This window comes from Marmota flaviventris, chromosome 1 (genome assembly GCF_047511675.1).
Source record: "Marmota flaviventris isolate mMarFla1 chromosome 1, mMarFla1.hap1, whole genome shotgun sequence".
NCBI classification, from domain to species: Eukaryota; Metazoa; Chordata; class Mammalia; order Rodentia; family Sciuridae; genus Marmota; species Marmota flaviventris.
This window is the reverse complement of record NC_092498.1, coordinates 213,311,036-213,332,625: the sequence shown is the minus strand read 5'-3', so window position 1 is coordinate 213,332,625 and position 21,590 is coordinate 213,311,036. Positions and strand designations below refer to the sequence as shown.

The 21,590-nt window shown below is 38.6% G+C and overlaps 2 protein-coding genes across 3 annotated transcripts in view; one reads left to right on the top strand and one right to left on the bottom strand.

Moving 5' to 3' along the window:
* Positions 1–13,798, bottom strand: part of LOC114083521 (zinc finger protein 699-like) — a 22,621-nt gene extending 8,823 nt beyond the window's left edge. Inside the window, exons 1-3 of one of the 2 annotated variants that reach the window (XM_071603022.1) lie at positions 13,711–13,798; positions 11,239–11,291; positions 9,510–9,636 (exon numbers count right to left, since the gene is read on the bottom strand). In XM_071603022.1, coding sequence (XP_071459123.1) covers positions 9,510–9,636; positions 11,239–11,286 — 175 coding nt within the window. In that variant the 5' untranslated portion in view covers positions 11,287–11,291; positions 13,711–13,798. Of the gene's footprint in view, positions 1–9,509; positions 9,637–11,238; positions 11,292–13,631; positions 13,667–13,710 lie in introns of those variants that run through there. The other variant, XM_071603027.1, reaches the window with a different exon arrangement.
* Positions 13,265–21,590, top strand: LOC114083520 (olfactory receptor 7E178-like). The gene is given in 2 exon segments (XM_071601210.1): positions 13,265–13,809; positions 20,648–21,590. Coding segments are annotated over 2 exon segments (1,488 nt in total).

Here is a 21,590-nt window from a genome sequence, read left to right as displayed (position 1 = left end):
GCTGTTAGAACACTGGACATACCCACATAAAATAATGAATCTATGCTCTTCACAAACATTAATTTAAAATGGATCATAGATCTAAATGTAAAACATAAAACTAGAAAAAATGTACAAGATAGAAGGAGAAAATTTAGATGACATTGGATTTGGCTATGACTTTTTTGATACTATATCAAAGGTATGATCAATGAGAAAGAGATTGATACAATACACCCCATTAAAATTAAAATTCCTGCTCTGTGAAAGATAATGTCTAAAGAAAGAAAAGATAAACTATGCCTAAAAGAAGACATTAGCAAGAAATTTCTCTGGTAAGAGGCTGTTTCACAGAGATTTATCTGATAAGAAACTGTTTTCCTGTTCTTTACACAAAGAATGCTTTTAAAAAAAGAATTATTTCTTAGTTGTACACAATTCCTTTTTTTGTTTATTTATTTTTAATGTGGAGCTGGGGATCGAACCAGGGCCTCACATTGTGAAGCGAGCGCTCTACCACTGAGCAACAACTCCAGCCCAGAATGTTTTTTTTTTTTTTTTTAATATATTTTTATTACTGTATTATCACATACATAATATTGCAATTCATTTTGACACAAGCATACATGCATGGAATTAATGTGCTCCATTTCAATTCCCAGTACTTCTCCTTTCCTTTTCTTCCTCCCTCCCCCTGACCCCTTCCTCTTCTCTACTGGTCTTCCTTCTATTTACCTATTGTTTTAATTCCTGCTTTATAGATACACACAATGGTGAAAGTCACTGTGATATATTCCTATATTTGCACAGCACGATTTGGCCAGGTGCACTTTGCAGTCCCCTCTTTCCCTCTTCCTCCTTCCTTCCCATCTGCCCCCTACCTATCCTACCCTTTTGATTTTCATGGGCTCCCTCTGCCTGTTTCCCTCTTATTTTGCTCAAGCTTCCACACACAAGAGAAAACATTGGACCCTTGGCTTTCTGAATATGGCTTATTTCACTTAACATGATATTTTCCATTTCCATCCATTTACCAGCAAATGCCATAATTTCATTCTTCTTTATGGCAGAATAAAAACCCATGTGTCAATTGCTGCTGCCTCTGATTCTACTGCTGCCAGCCTGAGGTCCTCTGGAGGTTTTCTTTCTGGGCTGCTGCAGAAGCCACTGCTGTGCCCAGAGGTCTCTTTTCTGGGCACTACCTGGTTACCCCTGACTAGATTCTGATGCTACCTCCATGGTCACTGCCGCTGAACCGGAAGTCTCCTGTTACTCAACCGCCACCTGCACCACTACCGCTATTGCTGCTGCCTCTGATTTCTCTACTGCTAGACTGAGATCACCTGGAGGTGTTCTTTTTGGGTGCTGCTGCCACAGAAGAAACTGTGGATGCAACTGAAGCCCACATTGCTGCTGACCCCTGGAGATCACCTGGTGACGCTGCTCCCACAGCTGCAGTTGTAACTGCCAATGCAGCCGCCACTACTGCTGCTACCACAGCCTAGAGGACTGCTGCAGGGGAGATTCCAGGTTTGGTTGCATGTGGCTGCACCCATTTTGGGATACCAGCCAGGGCCTGGAACCTGGGTGCCAGCAGGTTTACCACCACAAGACCCTCTGTCTGGGGACTCCAATCAGGACCTGCAGGTCCAGTGTTGGGGTACTTGTGGGTTTGGAGGACCCTGGGGTCTTCCTGCTGAGAGTGCTAGTGGCCTGGGTATTGCTGCTGCATCTCTTGCTGTTGCTTGTTTGCATGAGTGTATTCCTGGTGGTCTCTCTGCAAGTAGGAGCAGCATTGAGATCTTGGGACTACAAATGGCAGAGCCTGAGGTATTTGAAACCCAGGTTTGTAGGCTAGAGACTAGGTTTGCAAGGGCTGATCTGGGTTTGTTGATCCCAAGAGACGTCAGAGTCAGAGCTGAGAAACTGTTGAACACTGACAGAGACAGTTGGACTATCCAAAAAGATTTATTTTATTTTTTATTCACTAAACTCTCTACAATATTTGGAAAAGGATGCTTTTTATGCTATTTTCTTTCCAACTTCTCTCCAATCAACAGCCAATCTCTGTCAGCTCCTCTTCCACTCTTCCTGTGAATTTTTACTTCTAGCTTCTCTCTTCCTCCCTCACCAATATTACATACTACACTACTCTGTTCTCTCATCCACCCTTTGAAATTGTAAACCATTTTAACAAAATTTCTGTTTATACTATAGTTATTAAATTCATCATTTTGGTTTAATGCCAGAAAGCAGTAGTTGCCTTAGTGGGAGCTATTAGGTTTAAGGCTACATAACATATGCTGAGTAATATTGATATTGGTCTCACCATTAAAGGTGAGGCTCTGGAAACCTTCAGACACCTAGACACTATAAGTCTACAGGGTAGATTTTATGCTGCCTTAGATCCATACTTCTAGATGGGAAAACACACTAACAACATGAAAAAAAAAAAAAAAAAAAAAAAAAAAAAAAAAAAAAACAAGGAAATAAAGAGCCCCAAGCTTCAACAACAGAAGCTGCTGATAACACAGTAGAAAAAATGTCCAAGAAGGAGTTCAGATTGCATACAGTTAAATTGATATGTGAAATAAAGGGCAGTATGAGGAGTGAAATCAAAGAACATACAGGAAGTGAAGGACTATTTCAATAAAGAGTTAGAGATCATTAAAAAAAAAAAAAAAAAAAAAAAACAGAAATCCTTAAAATGAAGGAATCAGTAAACCAAATTATAAATTCAATAAAAAGCATCACCAACAGAGTAGATCACTTGGAAGACAGAACCTCAGACAATGAAGAAAAAATATATAATCTTAAAAGTAGAGTTGCCCATGAAGAGAAGATGGTAAGAAACCATGAACAGAACATCCAAGAATTATGGGATAACATGAAAAGACCAGATTTAAGAGTAATTGGATAGATGAAGGAGCAGAGATACAAACCAAAGGAATGCATAATTTTTAAATGGTATAATAATAAACAATTGCCCAATCTAAAGAATGGAATGGAAAAATCAAATACAAGAGGCTTGTAGGACCCCCAAATGTACAAAATTACAGCAGACCCACACCAAGACACATTATGCTAGAATGACTAACACAGAGAATACAGATAAAATCTTAAAGGCATGAGAGAAAAAAATCAAATTACATATAGAGGTAAACCAATTCAGATCTCAACTGATTTTTCAGCCCAGAACCTCAAAGCTAGGAGGTCCTGGAATAATATATTTCAAGCTCTGAAAGAAAATGGATGCCAACCAATAATTTTATATCCAACAAAATTAAGTTTCAGATTTGAATATGAAATTAACACATTCCATAATAAACAAAAATTAAAAGAATTCACAATTGGTACGTCTATATTACAGCGCATTCTCAACAAAATATTCCATGAGGATGAAGTGAGGGGACAAAAAAAGTGAAAACCAGCAAAGGGAGGATCTACACTAAAAATTACTCAACCAAATGAGAATCTAAGACAAATCAAAAACCGGAAAAAAAATCAAAATGATAGGGAATACAAAATCAGATCACAATAATAACCTCAAATCTTAATGGCCTAAACTCATCTATCAAAAGACATAGACTGGCAGATTTTATTAAAAAGCAAGACCCAACAATATGCTGTCTTCAAGAGACTCACCTCATGAGCAAAGACATCCACAGGCTGAAGGTAAAAGGATGGGGAAAACCTTATCACTCAAATGGATTGTATAAACAAGCAGAGGTTTCCATTCTCAGATAAGTAGACTTCAAATCAAAGTTAATCAGAAGAGATTATATATACTTCCCTTAAGAGGACATTTCATACCTCTTAAGGAAAGTATATATAAGAAGGATATAACAATTACAAATATTCATGCCCCAAACAATGGAGCATCTATGTACATCAAACAAATGCTTTTCAATTTCAAGAGTCAAATAGATCACAATACAGTAATACTGGGTGACCTTAACATACCTCTCTCACTATGGGACAGATCTTCCAAAACAAAAACTAAATAAGGAAACATAGAACTAAATAATACAATCAATAATTTAGACTTAACAGACATATATAGAATATTTCATCCATCAAGGAGCTAATATACTTTCTTCTCAGCAGCATATGGCTCCTTCTCTAAAACAGGCTATAGCTTATGCCACAAAGCAAATATTAGTAAATACAAAAAAAAAAAAAAAAAAAAAAAAAACAGAGATAATATCTTGCACTCTATGAGACCACATGGAATGAAATTAGAAATCAACAATAAGATAAAAATAGAAGTAACAAATGGAGATGAAATAATACACAATTGAATGATGATGTATAGTAGAAGAAATCAAGAATGAAATAAAAAATTCTTAGAGGTAAATGAGAACACTGATAATCATATCAAAATCTCTGTAACACTATGAAGACAGTACTCAGAGGAAAGTTTATTGCATCAAGCGCATTCATTAAAAGAATAAAAAGTCAACAAATAAATCACCTAACACTACATCTCAAAGCCCTAGGAAAAGAAAAACAAATCAACACCAAAAGAAGTAGAAGACAGGAAATAATTAAAATCAGAGCTGAAATTAATGAAATTGAAACAATTGGAAAAACTGACAAAACATAAAGTCGGTTCTTTGAAAAAATGAATAAAATAGATAAACCCCTGGCCATGTTAACAAAGAGAAAGCTCCAAATTACTAAAATACAAGATGAAGAAGCAAATATCACAATGGACACATCTGAAATACAGAAGATGATTAGAAACTATTTTGAAAATGTATACTGTAATAAAATAGAAGATATTAAAGATATCAACAAATTTCTAAAGATATGTGACATACCCAAACTGAATGATGAGGTCATACATGCTTTAAATAGATCAATTTCAAGTAATAAAATAGAAAACACCATCAAAAGCCTACTAACCAAGAAAAGCCCAGACCAGATGGACTCTCAGCTGAGTTCTACAAGACTTTCAAAGAAGAATGAATACTAATACTCTTCAAAGTATTCCATGAAATAGATAAGGAGGGAACCCTTCCAAACTCATTCTATGAGGCCAATATCACCCTGATACAAAAACCAGACAAAGACACATCAAAGAAAGAAAACTTCAGACCAATATCCCTGATGAACATAGATGCAAAAGTTCTCAATAAAATTCTGGCAATCACATACAAAAACATATTTAAAAGATAGTGCACCATGATCGAATGGAATTCTTCTGAGAGATGCAAGGTTTGTTCCATATACAGAAATCAATAAATGTAATTCATTATATTAATATACTTAAAAACAAGAATCATAGGATCATCTCAATAGATGCAGAAAAAGCATTTGACAAAATACAGCACACTTTCATGCTCAAAACACTAGAAAATCTAGAGATAGTAGGAACATATGTCACCATTGTAAAAGCTATATATGCTAAACCCAAGGCCAGCATCACATTCTAAATGGAGAAAAATTAAAAGCATTCCCACTAAAAACTGGAGCAAGACAAGGATGTCCTCTTTCACCACTTCTATTCAACATCATCCTTGAAACTCTAGCCAGAGCAATTAGATAAAAGAAAGAAATTAAAGAAATACAAATAGATAAAGAAGAACTATCACTATTTGTTGATAACATGATTCTATATCTAGAAGATCAAAGAAATTTACTAGAAAAATTCTAGAATAAGTGAATTCAGCAAAGTAGCAGGATATAAAATCAACACCCATAAGTCAAACACATTCCTATACATCATCAATGAATCCACTAAAAGAGAAATTAGGAAAATTAACCTATTCACAATAGCCCCCATCCCCCCAAAAAACTGGGAATCAATCTAACAAAAGACCTCTACCATGAAAACCATAGAACACTAAAGAAAGAAATTGAAGAAAATTTCAGCAGAAGAAAAGATCTCCCATGCTCCTAGACAGGCAGAATTAATATTGTCAAAATGGCCTTACTACCAAAAGCATTATTCAGATTCAATGCAATTCCTATTAAAATCCCAATGACATTCTTCATAGAAATAGAAAAAGCAATCATGAAATTTATTTGGAAAAATAAGAGACTCAGAATAGCTAAAACAATCATTATCAAGAAAAGTGAAGCAGGAGGCATCACAATACCAGATCTTAAACTATACTACACAGCTATAGTAACAAAAAACAGCAGGGTGTTGGCACCAAAATAGACTTGTAGACCAATGATACAGAATAGAGGACACAGAGACAAACCCACATAAATACAGTTATCTCCTACTAGACAAGAATGTCAAAAACAATCACTGGAGAAAAGATAGCCTATTCAACAAACGGTACAGCAACACTGGAAATCCATATGTAGCAAAATGAAATTAAACCTCTATCTCTCACCCTGCACAAAAATCAACTCAAAGTAGATAAAAAACTTAGGCACTAGAACAGAGACCCTATGGCTAATAGAAGAAAAAAATAGGCCCAAATATTCACCACATTGGATTAGGATCTAACTTCCTTAACAAGACTCCAAAAATGCAAGAAGCAAAGTCAAAATAATCAACAAATGGGATGGATTCAAATTAAAAAGCTTCTTCTCTCAAAGGAAAAAAAATAACGCAAAGAGAGAGCCTACAGATTGGGAGAAAATCTTTACCACATGCAACTCCAATAAAGCATTAATCTCGATAATATAAAAAGAACTAAAAAACTTGACACCAAATAACAAAATCAATAATTGGGCTAAGGAACTGAATAGACACTTCACAGAAGAAGAAATACAATCAAATCACAAATAACACAATCAATAAATGGGCTAAGGAACTGAATAGACACTTCACAGAAGAAGAATGCAATCAATCAACAATTTGCATTTCTTCTTTTTTTTTTTAACAAATAATCTTTTTTTTTAATATATTTATTTTATTTATTTATTTTTATATGGTGCTGAGGATCGAAACCAGGGCCTTGCACGTGCTAGGCGAGCTCTCTACGGCTGAACCACAATCCCAGCCCACATTTCTTCTTTTGAAAAATCTGTTTAGTCACTTTTGCCCATTTCTTGACTGGGTTATTTGGTTTTTGTTTGCTTTTGTTTTTTTGTTTGTTTGTTTGTTTTGTTCTGTTGTTCAATATTTTTGTTCCTTGTATATTCTGGATGTTAATCCCCTGTCAGAGGAGTAGGTGGAAAAGATTTTCTCTCATCCCGAAGGCTGTCTCTTCGCACTTAATCATTTCTTTTGCTGCATTATACAAAGAATTCTTAAAGATCAATAATAAGAGAACAAAAAAAAAACCATAAAAATATAGCCAAAGACCTAAACAAACACTTAAACAAATACAGACAAATGGCAAGTAAAAAAGTAAAAGTACACTCCGCATCCTAAAATCATCCAGGAAAAACAAAACAGTGACACACATCTACACGCCTTTTTGAACAGCCAAAATCCAGAAAATTGACAATGCCGAATATTGGCAAAAATGTAGAGAAACTGGAACTCTCATTCATTCTTGACGGGAATGCAAAATGGTACAGCTACTTACGAAGACAATCTGGTGGTTTCTTATAAAATTAAAAATACCTTACCATGGGGCTGGGGCTAGTGCTCGCCTAGCACACGTGAGGCACTGAGTTCAATCCTCAGCACCACATAAAAATAAATAAATAAAGATATTGTGTCCATCTAAAAAATAAATATTAAAAAAAAAAAAAAAAAAACTCTTACTATATGATGCAGCAATTAAATTGTGTCCCTTGGCATTCATCCAAGGAGTCAAAACTGCACACAAAAGGCTACACATGTTTACAAGAGCATAATTCATAGTTGTCAAAACCTGAAAGCATCCAAGATTCCTTTTAGTAAACAGGATGGTAAATAAACTGTGGCACATCTATACTACATAATGTTATTCAATAATAAAAGGAAAATCATAAAAAGACATGAACGAAACTTAAATGCACATTACCGAGTGAAATAGGCAAATCTGAACAAGCTACATACTATATAAATTCCAATTTTATGACATTCCAAAAAGATAAAAAATATACAGATGATATAAAGAACAGTAGCTGCCAAAGGGTTAAGAGAGAGTAAGGGATTAAAATGTGAGAGCACAGAAAATTTTTAGGGGAATAAAACTACTCTATATATTACTATGATGGTACATGTCATTGTACATTTGCCCAAAGCCATACAATGTACAACACCACAAATGAACCTTAATATAGGCTATGGACTCTAGTGAATGATGAAGATGTGTCAATGTACATTCATCATTGGTAAATTAAACATGGACCATTCTGGTGGAAGATGTTCATAGTGAAAGAGGCTGTCTGTGTTGTGAGGACAGTAGTTGTTAGAAATCTCTCTACCTTCCAGTTATTTTGCTTTGAAACTGAAAATGCTCTAAAAATTAAAGCCTGTTACTATGGGGCATGGTGGTGGACACCTATAACTCCAGCTATTCAGGAGGATGAGGCAGGAAGATCCCAAATTTGAAGCCAACTTGGGCAACTTTGCAAGACATTTTCTCAAAAGAGCTGGGGATTTAGCTCAGTGGTAGAGAGCCCCTAGGTTAAATTGTCAGTACCACATAAACACACACATACATACATACATATGTGCATACGTACAAATGTACATACACACATACACTTTTTTAAAGCCTATTTTGAAAATGTTCACCCATATTCAGAATGTTGCCTTATATGGAAACAAGGTCTTTGTCAATATAGTAAAGTTAAGATGCCGTTATTCTGGATTAAGATGGACCCTAAATCCAATGACTGATGTCCCTATATGGACAGAGATTAGAAACAGGTACACAGAGAAGGTAATGGTGGAGGCAGAGACTGGAGTGATACATCTATAAACAAAAAGGACTGCCAGCAACCAACAGAAGCTAGAAAGTGACAGGAATGGACTTTTTCCTTAGAGCCTTTAGAAAGAATATAGCTCTGCTGACACCTGGTTTCACACTCCCAGATGCCAGAAATATGAAAAAATAAAAATTTCTATACTTTTTACCCACCAGTTTATGGTACTTGTTCATAGAGAGCCTAACAAACCAATATAATCTACCCCACAGACTCATCTCTAAATCATCCAAAAAGCACAAATTCTCGAATAGGTACTTTCTAACGCCCTCTTACTAAGATGCCCCTCGACTCCCCATGGGTATGTTCTCCCATGACTGCAAAATAAACCCCGCTTGTTTAACTTACAGATGTGCTCCTGGTGGTCTCTGGGTAAAGGGCATACACAGCAGTAGAATCTTCAAAGGTCTCAAATCACAAACTCTCCCTGTGCCCCAGAGAAGCCCCTCAATGCCCACACATTCAACACTTAATAAGCCTCAAGGCTTTTAACCACAAAAAGAAAAAGAAAAAACAAGTTTAATATGCCCGTGTTCATTTTCATGAAGAAGCCACCAGATCGTAAGCACCCTGTGGTTAGTGACCACGTTTGTCTTATTTACCAAGTACTCTCATTCCTCAGCACAGATCCTGGAACAAGGTCAACTAGTAGATAAAATTGTTTTCTAAACCACTACATGAACCAACATTGCCAATCTTACCTAGTGAGACCAGGTTCTGGAAGGTTTCCAGCATCACATCTCTGTAGAGGCTCCTCTGAGCAAGATCCAGCAAAGCCCACTCCTGCTGGGTAAAGTCCACAGCCACATCCTCAAAGGTCACCGAGTCCTAAAAGATGCCACAAATTCAGTTCAGAAAGGTACAATTCCTCCAGTGTGTGCGAGATGATGGGTGAGGCTGACAGCACTGGGGACCTGAGAATCAATTCAGGGGAGGTTCAGAAGATTCTGTGGACTCCCCAAGTCTATGGCAGGACTCCATCAACAGATCTCTTTCCCTTTCTACCCACACATACTTAATGACTGAACAAATCCTGTCTAAAAGCCAAAATACTTCTAAAATACTACATTAGTCTCTTTGCAGTTGATGGTAATGAAATAAGAAAAAAAAAAATAAAAGTTATTTTCCTTCGAACCTGCATAGAACACTGGATATTAGGTATGTGGGAAATTTTCCACACACATCAAGCAGTTCTCCAACAGACACTAGCTAGGTTTCCTGTTATTCAATAACATTCTTACACTATCTACATGGACAGCTTCATCCCACAGGTTGAGGGCTCAGTCCCACAAAAATTCCCCATTCTTCAAACAACACAACAACTAGTACATTGTCATTTATATTTCTGACCAAATGGCTACATCTCAGGGTCCCCACTGTACCTTCCTTGAGTTGGGTAATATGCTGGGATGGCCTTCAGAATCTATGCAAACACTTCCTTGTGCTTATGGTTTGTTATATATACAGAGAACTATCCAGATAAAGAAATATATATATATATATATATATATATATGGCATAGCAGGGTAGGAAAAGCTGCAGAACTTCCATGCCTATTGGGGTGCCTCATACCAGGAACCTCTACATATTCAGCCATACAGAAGCTCCCTAAATTCATTCTTTTTGGTTCTCACAAAGGCTTTACTAGAAAGCATGACTAATTTAAATTAGCAATTTAAATAATCATTTTAACCTTCAGTACCTCTCAACTTCAAGGTTAAGGGATAGGGCTGAAGAGTCAAGCATACCTTAGTTCTTCTGGACCAGCAGTCATCCTGAGGCTATCTGTCCTGGTCAACAGTCATCATACAAAGCTACTCTTATCAGTCCAGACATTTGAAGGGTTTTAGGAACTCTATGCCAGGATATGGGACCAAGACCACATATTGTACAATATCATATTATTCCTTATTCAGAAATTCTCCCTTATTCAAGAATAACTTCACCTGCTACTATATTCCTATTAAGGCATTGAGCACAACATCAAACTCAGGTTTAAATCTTGATGAGGATTTAATGAATGAAAACACAGAAAATGAATGGGAACTTTTCCTTTTTTCCCCCCTCACAATCCTGAGAGGCCCAAGAGCCTGCACGTCTTTCAAGTCAGGCCCACAGCTGGCTCTGTTTTACAGTATTGTGGCCTGGGCTCACCAAACTATAGCACATGCACTTACTCTAGCCTATCACCTACTTATGTAAGTAAAGTTTTATTGCAATACAATAAAACATTTGTTTATGTTCCTCTATGAATATTTTTGTATTAAAATGACAATTTCCTTGTAATAGAAATTCTATGACCTTCAAAACCTAAAATACTTACCATGTGATCAAAAAAAAAAAAAAAAAGCAGATTGCTAACCTGTGCTCTAAAATAGCAGCAGGATATCAAGTGAAATATTCTTTTAGAGCATTATACGTTTTACTTACCTGCATCATACTTTTCTGTAACCCAACACTTATTCTTTCTTCCTCCATGTCACCTTCATAAAGAAAAGTAAGACATTGAGAAGTTATATAAGTAAGACAGAAGCTGACATGGGAATCCAACCCTCCAGAGAATCCCCATATTCATGAGCCTGGATATTGTAGCACATAAATTACCAGTGAAATCTCAAAACACATATCACGACCCCCAAACAAATGCAAACTGAACTTGTGTGAAACTGGAACAATCCTTTCTCCCCTAGAGATATAAAACAACACTCTTATCCTTGTCAATGATACAAAAGAGGTTAATAGTAACATTTTATTAGTAAATTAACTCAAGTCTTAAGAACATCTGGCTGTCCATTTCCCCATAACAAAAAGCATAAAATGTATCAAGTGGTGCCTTCAACCCTAAGAATATATATTCCCTGACTCATATCTAAGAAAGCACTAATTTATTTAAACACTAGGCTTCTTGGGGCTCCTTGACCAACATTTTTACTTGTTTACCATTTTACAGGATAATAGGCATTACTACAAAGCCCTGAACACTGCTGTCATCCCAACCCCACCCAATGGGCTCCAAAAAACCTAATTTCTGAGAAAGAGAATCAACCTATTTGTTATGGTTTGAATCTGGGATGTCTTTCAAAGCCTCATGTGTTGAAGGCTTGGTCTCCAGTGCTGCAGTGTTCAGAGTTTCAGCTTGGGGGAAGCGACTGGATTATAAGGGGTCTGACTTCATCAGTGGATTAATCCATTTTATGGATTAGGAGTTTGAATGGACTACTGGGAGGTAACAGGAACTATAAGAGGTAGAATCTAGAAGAGAAGAGAAAGAGGAAAAGGAAGAAGTAGTAGAAGTGGCAGAGGTGGTGGTGGTGGTGGGTGGTGATGGTAGTGGTAGAAGAGGAGGAGGAGGAAGAAGAAAATTTCATTGTATCCAGTCATTAAAAGAATCATATTTAAAACATGCACAAGGAAACAGAAGTTGCAAATTGTTTTACAGAAAGTTTCACAAAATTAGTAGGAAATTCATAATTCCAGTGTAGAGGAAGGTAATTTCCTACTTCTAACACCAGAAGGGTACAACTAAAAAATATGCCAGATCACATACAAAGTACAAATAATACAAAAGTATTGGTAACAGTTGAGAAATGAACAATAAGTATAAATCATAATTTAAGTTAATTTCATCCTAGGAATGACGGATGCTTAAAAACTGAATCACTAAAAAAATAAAAAAGAATAAAACTGAATCACTGGGACTCAGTGGTATGGTGCCTTACTAGCGCTGAGTCCTTGGATTCAATCCCAGCACCACAAGAATAAAATAAACAAAAATTGAATCACTGATTAATGAAATTCACAGTATTCATAGAAAAGTTATTTGACATATTCCCTTAGACACAAAGCAATGACTAATCTATTTCAGTGTACATTGCTAATAATAATTTAGGCCATTAGAAAGGATTAGATTTTATACGTTAAAAAATGCAAACATTCTATTTAATAGTGAAATACTGATTAATTTTCTCTGAAATCAGGAGCAAGGCAAGAATGAAAATTATATGCTAATCTCCATTCAGCTGGGAGTCCTGGCAAGTGCAGTAATTAGAAACAAAAAAATGGAAAACACAAAGATTTAGGAGGAAAAAAAATTCAAACTGGCACATTTTCTGTGCAAAATTGAAAGAATCTATAAATAAGTGACCAAGCTTTTTTTTTTTTTTTCCCCCCCTCCCTGAATTTTGCAGTACTAGGAATTGAAGCCAGGGGCACTCTACCACTGAAGTACACCCCCAGTCCCTCTAATTTTTTGTGTAGAGATAGGGCCTGCCTAAATTGCTCAGGCTGCCCTTGAACTTGGGATCAAGTTCTACCTCAGCCTCAAGTAGCTGGGATTACAGGTGTACACCACCGCGCCAGGCTAAAATGTATCACTTTATTAAGGATGAAATGCACTTGCCCAGGAGAGGGGTTAACAGTATTTTAAAATCAGCTCCCTCTTGTGTATCTGAATGCAATGTGTCAAACATGCCCAGGGCCCGGGGAACTCTCAGACCCGCGCTGGACAGTGAGCGAGGCCCAGGGGCAGCGGGCCGAGCTCACCCCTGGCTGGGTGTGTGCAGACCAGCAGACCTGCACGAGGTTCCGGACCGGGACCCCGACGCAGGCGAAGCCTCTGCTCTCCGCAAGGAGAGGCCGCGGGGCTCCCCAGCTCAGGCCTGCAGGAGACTCGCCCATCGCTGGCGCAGCCCGAAGTCGCTGCTGCGGTTACCAGGATGAGCCCGGCGCCCGCGGAGCCACGGGGCTCTGGGCCCGCGCGGCTGAAGGGGGCCCCGGGATGGCGGGCGAGCGGAAGCCAGCCTTCCGCCTCCAGCCGCCGATACCTGGATGGCGCGGGGCGGGACGGATAAAATGCGGCGGCGGAAGAGAGGAAGCCAGCCTTCCGCCTCCCGCGGCCCATACCTGGATGGCTGGGGCCTGGACGGATAGGATGCGGACTGAGGCAAGAATATATCTCAGATGCGGGCTGCAGCTTAAAGTGTCATGGCGGCCACAGGCACAGTAAGCTACCTCGCGCGTGCGCGGACGCGCTCTTCTGCCGCCCGCTACCCGCCTCCTCATTCTGAGAAACGCTCTGCGTCAGGGGCGGGGCTTCGGGAGCTGGGCGTGGGGCGGAGCGGCCGGCTCAGTCCATCAGGGCACAGAACGTGCTGATTTTCCCTGGGCTTGTAGGTAAAAAGAGAACCAGAACCGTGGGCGAGGCTGGGGAGGGACCAGGCTAGGCCGGCGGAGTGGACTCAGGTGAGACCAGATCAAGGGGCGTGACTTTTAATATTCCAGAGGTTGAGTCTAAGAGGGGACCTGGTTGCCAAGGGAGACCCCTGGAAATTCCTAGAGGCAGGGCTGAGGTTAGAGCCTGCCACACAGGTTCCCTAAGACCCAGGAGTAGGATGCTCATCAAATGCATTAATACCCTTGCTAGAGCCCTGTCCACAGGCCATCATACTTAAAACTCTGAGTCTACCAACCTGTGCGATAAACTCTTTTCCATTGATTCAGTCCTTTAGGTCTTTACTTTTCCCTTTCATTGTTTTATTGACTATTGCTCTGCTAGAGGAAAGCTGTTGAAAAGTATTTAATTAGGTCCTTCTATCTGGAAACCTTGCTGAACTTTAATATCTGTAAGTTCGTTATTTTGGACTTAAATATAAATAATATTTCCTGTGCATTTTTGTTATTATAATATTCATAAGTCATTTATTTTTCTTCTTGTTTGTGCAGGGCCTCCTAACTATAAGTCAGATAAGAAATAAGGTATTCATGTCTTGGTTAATAATAATCACCAAGGTTCCCATGTTAGCTGTAGTTTGTGGCTTTTATCAAGTCCTGTTTTGAATCTGCTTTGTGAAGACATTTTTACCAGTAGTTTTGATAAATATTATACAATATATATGAAACTATTAAGATCATAATAGTTTACTCCAACTTGATTTATGATGTCATGTCTGTAAGAAACAGACTCTCCTGTCCAAACCTAAAGAATAGATTAAGAAACAAAAGGTATAGCCAAAAAAAGCAAGGAATGTGATTTTCCTGTCCCCCGAGGCCAGGTAGGGCTGAAGGCAGATTGCTTTTTAGCAAAGAAAGCATATGGAGAATCAGTACAGTGAACTCATTTTATAGAATTATTCTCTTAACCTTGTGTTCCCACCATCTTCATCTATTTGTCCCCTTACACCTTACATCTAAGTCTGTCTGTCTCCTTGATATAGGACAGATGTGGCTGGACACCAGAAATCAGGTTTATTTTAGCTGCAGCAGTCCAGAGGAGGCTAATGCCTAAAAAGCTTTGGACCCTGAATCTGAAAATTCTTTTAGATTTATACTCAGTGGGGTGGTTACATGTCACTGGGTGGGTACATAACAGTGACTCTTTGTCCCACATTTTTTAGGCTAGACAGAGGTTTCACAAATTTTGTCTGCAAACCTGGCATTTATAAGAAAGAGGAAGCTACAAACCACAGAAAATTTTGCTGATATCCTATTGACACCCTTTGTAAAATTCTTTCTGACAAGAAAAGAAGCTTAATTATGGCAAGGGTCTTTTGGATGGGGGTAACTGGTCTGCTTCACCCTTACAAAGCAGTAAAGATTTTTATTTTCAATGCTACGGATGAGACCAATGTGTTGCACATGCTAGGCAAGTGTTCTACCACTAAGCTATACCCCTACCCCAGAACAAATTTTATTTAGGACAACTGCAGTAGGGGAGTAGAGACCTCAGTATAGAACTGGACTCAGTTATGAATACAGCACAGATAAGTGGAAATTTATAAGCCAAGGAACATGGTGGTGGTTCTAGGTAGACATGAACAGTGGGAATATGGTGTTTAAATGATTAATTCTATATATAAGTGAAGAATATGGAAAACAACATCTCCCTAGAAAAGGGAAATGACAACCCCCAGGGCTGAGGGAGGACAATGGGTCCTGGGAGAGAAAAGGCAAACAAAGTGCCTTGTGCTCTCTCTGGTCTTTCCTCCTTTCCCAGTATCCTGGAGGGGAAGGCAAACAAATGGGCTCTGGGCTCTGGATTATTATCCCAGTAACAAAGAGTTTCAACCTTTTACAACTGTTTTCCTGAGTTAGATTTTTAACCTACACAACTAGTTTCCTGACTGTTCAGCCAACATGTCCCAAGTCTCTCATGATTAAGTCACACGAAATCTTCTGCTATGATTAACTCTCATTAAGATCTATAAAAAACAGACCTCTTTTTTAATCAGTAACCATTTTCTCCCCTAAAAATGTGCCATTCCACTACTGCTTAATAAAGACAGCTTGCTGAGCTGAGGTCCACTCCTGTTTTCAGTTATTTTTGCTTATATGAGCCTACATGCTAACTCTCAGCATGTCTTTCTTTGAAACAATTCATACAGGGCCATTCTAACTCAGCTGTGTTTTAAAAATAATAACAGTATTTGGGCTGGGGCTGTGGCTCAGTGGTAAAGCTCTTGCCTAGCATGTGTGAGGCACTGGGTTCAATTCTCAGCCCCACATAAAAATAAACATGAAAAATACAATCTGTTAATAAAAAGATAGCAGTATTTACAATCCTTGACTAACGAGCTTCTTGTTTTCAGGATGTTCTGGTCCTTGTCCTGATAGATTATGATTCTGCCTATCAGGGGAACAGAGGGTTTTTAAAGAGGTGATTCAAAGGCTACTGTCCACATTTACCTTGATGTAATTTATTTGTTAATTTGAGAGATAACCATTTCTTAAATCTTCTGGTTCCATCCCCAGAGATCTATTTACTTCATTTGTGTGATTGATGTGTGCTCAAGGACAGATAACTGGGCCTAGGATAGGAAAAGGGTAAACCTCTTTCCCCAGAAGATAGGAAAGGGAAAAGGGAGAAGAGAAAATAAAAGAAAGTCAGCTTTAAAATAAGCCTCAGTGGAAAAGCAACAAGGGATATATTCAAAACATGACATGGACCACTGTCACATTCTTTTATCTAGGGCTGAAGAGCACAGGACCCAAAACTCCTTTCTAATAAGAAAAAGAAAAGGAAATCAAATAAAAAAGCACAAGTTACACTGATCTGGGATGGATCTGGATGAAAGAGTATCTTTGACTTTACACAAACCAAAATGACTAGAGTTTCTGTTCAGTAGAAACATGCACAGTAGGGACTAAAAAATATGATACAATCCTACCATCAGTCAAAAGAGGTTGTGCTTAGTGATAAACCCAGCCTAATTTCCTCTTAAGACTGCGAACCATCTCGTCACATTTTATTTTGTGAGCCCATTTTGGCTTTACTATAAATTACTGTGATTTCTAAACTTGCTTGGAATGCCTGCCCGTGCCTTGAACTCATCCATGCCTGGATTTCCCTGACCAGATAGCAACCCTCTCTGAAACATTAGTGGTGCTTCATAAATTCTGGCTTTCCCTGGCCAGATAATGACCCTCTTGGAACCTGTAATGGTGCCTCATAAATTCTGGTGTTAGGATCTAAATTTACTCCCTAAGTGCTGGACCATTAAATCTACTACCTACCTTTGTGTTATGCTTGTAAAAATCCTGTTTTTTTGTAAGTTCTCAAGACACTTCCCCTTTTTGCAACTTTCTGTGCTATAAAGCTACACTCCTAGAGAGCTGGAGGGCTGTCTACTATTCCCACAGGTTTTGGCCTGTCAGAACTATAAGCTTGCTTTAATTTGATTTAAATTGGAGTTGGTGGTCTTTTCTTTGCGTTGTGGTTTAACACTTAGGTGGGATTCTCTAGAAACCTTCCCTTCTGTCCTAATAAAAACTGAGTTCACAAAGAAGTGAGTTGTCACTCTCCTGAGAGAAAGCACTCTCTCCTGTGAGGGTATTTTCCCCTTCTTTCTCTTCTAATAAATTCTGCTATTCTCTTACTAAGTTTCACCTCTTGCTTGAAATCTTCTCATACAAAGACACGAAAGCCAAAGAATACATCGATTTCCAGAAAGATCTTATCTCAGATATCATCTTATCTCCTTATCCATTGGTTGTGTGGAGGGGAAGTCAGAAAGGAATATACTAAGAGGAAACTATCACAGGTAAAAGGGGAATTTTGGTTCAACCAACCTAACAGATTTCTTGCTAAACACAGGCCAAAGTGATCATACATCACCAAAATGTTAAAAGCTAAGAACTTAATTAGATATTGTTAAATTAAGTTTGGCCTCAAACAGCCCATGTGAAGTGGACTGTAGGTTGATGTGTAAGCAATTTGGATCTAACCTTAGCAATGGAGTCTCAGCGAATCACAGTAATCAAGTTTCAGCCAGCCACAGGCTGCCACCTGATCAGCCAATGCTCATGTGAAGCAGATGCTTCAACAACCAAGTGCATATAAGGCAAATGCTAACTGTAGCCAATCAGGTTGTTTCTGCATTTCACTTCCTTTTCTTCAGCTAAATAAAAATAAACAAATAAATATAGTGGTCAGACTTGGTTGGGGAACTCTGAATTATACCCTAATGTAATAGGTTCTTTTTTTTTTTTTTTTTTGGTTGTAAACAGGCATAATACCTTTATTTATTTATTTATTTGGTTCTGAGAATCGAACCCAGAGCCTCACATGTGCTAATGCTCTACCACCAAGCCACAACCCCAGCCCAGAATACCTTTATTTTACTTGTGTATTTTTATGTGGTGTTGAGAATCAAACCCAGTGCCTCACATATGCTAAGCTACAGCCCCATCCCTCTCTTGTTACTCTTTTTTTTAATTGGTTGTTCAAAACATTACAAAGCTCTTGACATATCATATTTCATACATTAGATTCAAGTGGGTTATGAACTCCCATTTTTACCCCAAATACAGATCGCAGAATCACATCGGTTACACATCCACATTTTTACATAATGCCATATTAGTAACTGTTGTATTCTGCTACCTTTCCTATCCTCTACTATCCCCCCTCCCCTCCCCTCCCATCTTCTCTCTCTACTCCATCTACTGTAATTCATTTCTCTCCTTGTTTTTTTTTTTCCCATTCCCCTCACAACTTCTTATATGTAATTTTGTATAAAAATGAGGGTCTCCTTCCATTTCCATGCAATTTCCCTTTTCTCTCACTTTCCCTCCCATCTCATGTCTCTGTTTAATGTTAATCTTTTCCTCCTGCTCTTCCTCCCTGCTCTGTTCTTAGTTGCTCTCATTATATCAAAGAAGACATTTGGCATTTGTTTTTTTTAGGGATTGGCTAGCTTCACTTAGCATAAACTGCTCTAATGCCATCCATTTCCCTGCAAATTCTATGATTTTGTCATTTTTTAGTGCTGTGTAATACTCCATTGTGTATAAATGCCACATTTTTTTTTTTATCCATTCATCTATTGAAGGGCATCTGGGTTGGTTCCACAGTCTAGATATTGTGAATTGTGCTGCTATGAACATTGATGTGGCAGTATCCCTGTAGCATGCTCTTTTCAGGTCTTCAGGGAATAGTCCAAGAAGGGCAATAGCTGGGTCAAATAGTGGTTCCATTCCCAGCTTTCCCAGGAATCTCCATATTTCCTAGGTTCTTTCTTGATCAATGTGGACCCAGTGAACACAACCAGAAGGTAATGAATAGAGAAAGCTGGCTCGTGTGGTGCATGCCTGTAATCCCAGTAGCTCAGGAGACTGAGGCAGGAGGATAGAAGTTCAGTCCTCAGCAATTTAGTGAGATCCTAAGCAATTCAGCAAGACACTGTCTCTAAATAAAATATTTAAAAGGGTTGGGGTTGTGGCCAATGGTTAAGTGCCCCTGGGTTTAATCCCTAGTACCCAAAGAAAAAAATATAGAGAAGAATTTGTTACCCTCGGTCACATGCTAGGTGCTAAAATCATCAAATGAAAATAAAAGTTTATGATTAGAACAACAATCTAGCAGCATTGGCAGGCTAACATTAAATGAATTATCAAGAGAAAATAAAAAACAAAAAAAATCTGTCTTCCTAACAGATACCTTCCTGTGATGGCATGGGGTTGGACAAAAATATAATGCCAAAAAATTTAAAAATTTCATAAGGGTGTCTTGTTACTACATTATTCTTTAACCAGTGACTGACAGGTGCACTGTACACTAATATCACCTTTGTGCTAACTGATGTTATGTGACTATGTGCATTTAAACTATACATCAAAATATGAAGATCACCAAAGCCAGAGACAGGAATTTCTCTGACATAGTGTTTATAGTCATTTTAATGCCAGGATTTTCTTCATTGCCTTAAGGTAAGTTATATTTGACAGCTTCTTGATTTCTTTTAATGACAATAATTTTCAAATGGTAACAGTATTTCTTCTTCTTCTCTTTTATTATTATTTTTTATGGTGCTGGGGATGGAGCCCAAAAGGCATGCTGGTTCTGCTATTTTATTAGAAAAGAAGACTGTACAAAACAAGCCAGGTTTTCTCTCCAATGTGGAAGTTAGAGAGAAAAGAGGGGGGAAATGGTACTCATCAAAATAAGAGGGAGGACATTAAGGAAGTGGTAGGAGCTTGGGGAAGGTGAGGAGGGAAGCAGTAGGTACTAGAAAATAAAACTGATCAATTGTTAAATGCATGTACAAATAGACCACGATAAAACCTACTCTTCGATATAAGTAATATACACCCATAAAAATTGTCAAAATGGACTATATTTCACTGTGATCATAGACTTGTTATGTGTAATGATCTTGGTCTCTAGCACTGCTCATTTACATATGAGCAGAGAAGGGTGTGAAACACAGATACCAATAAAGCAAGAGTTCAGAGAAGACTCAGTTTGTCCAGAAAATATTTCTGAAGGTGCATGGAATTCAAGCATGAGTACTTGCTTGTGCTGAACACCTGTTGTTTCCTTATTCTAACACTTTTATTCCCAAAGGTGTCCGAGTAATATAGAAGAACCTAATCTAACATGTGTCTCAGAATTCCTCCTCCTAGGTCTCTCAGAGGATCCAGACATGCAGCCCATCTTCTTCGGACTGTTCCTGTCCATGTACCTGGTCACTGTCCTTGGGAACCTACTCATCATCCTGGCGGTCAGCTCTGACCCCCACCTCCACAACCCCATGTACTTCTTCCTCTGCAACCTGTCCTTGACAGACATCTGTTTCATCTCCACCACGGTACCCAAGATGATTGTAAACATCCAAACTCACAGCAGAGTCATCTCCTAGATGGGCTGCCTGACACAGATATCTCTTTTTGCCAGTTTTGTCTGTATGGATGACATGCTTCTGACTGTGATGGCCTATGACTGGTTTGGGGCTATCTGTCACCCCCTGCGATATCCAGTCATTATGAACCCTCATCTCTGTGGCTTCTTAGTCATGGCGTCTTTATTAATTAGCCTTTTCAACTCCCTGCTGCACAGTTTGATTATACTACAGTTTGCCTACTTCAAGAATGTGGAAGTTTCTAACTTCTTCTGTGACCCTTCACAACTCTTCAATCTTGCCTGTTCTGATACTTTTACCAATAACATAGTCATTTATGTTATAGGTGGCATATTTGGCTTTCTTCCCATCTCAGGGGTCCTTTTCTCTTATTATAAAATTGTTTCCTCCATTCTGAGGATCCTATCCTCAGCAGGGAAGTACAAAGCCTTCTCCACCTGTGGGTCTCACCTGGCAGTTGTTTGTCTATTTTATGGAACAGGTATTTTAGAGTACCTTGGCACAGCTGTCTCACATTCTCCCAGGAAGGGTGCAGTGGCCTCAGTGATGTACACTGTGGTCAGCCCCATGCTGAACCCCTTCATCTACAGCCTGAGGAGCAGGGACATTAAAAGTGCCCTGAGGAGGCTGCACAGCAGGATGGCCTAA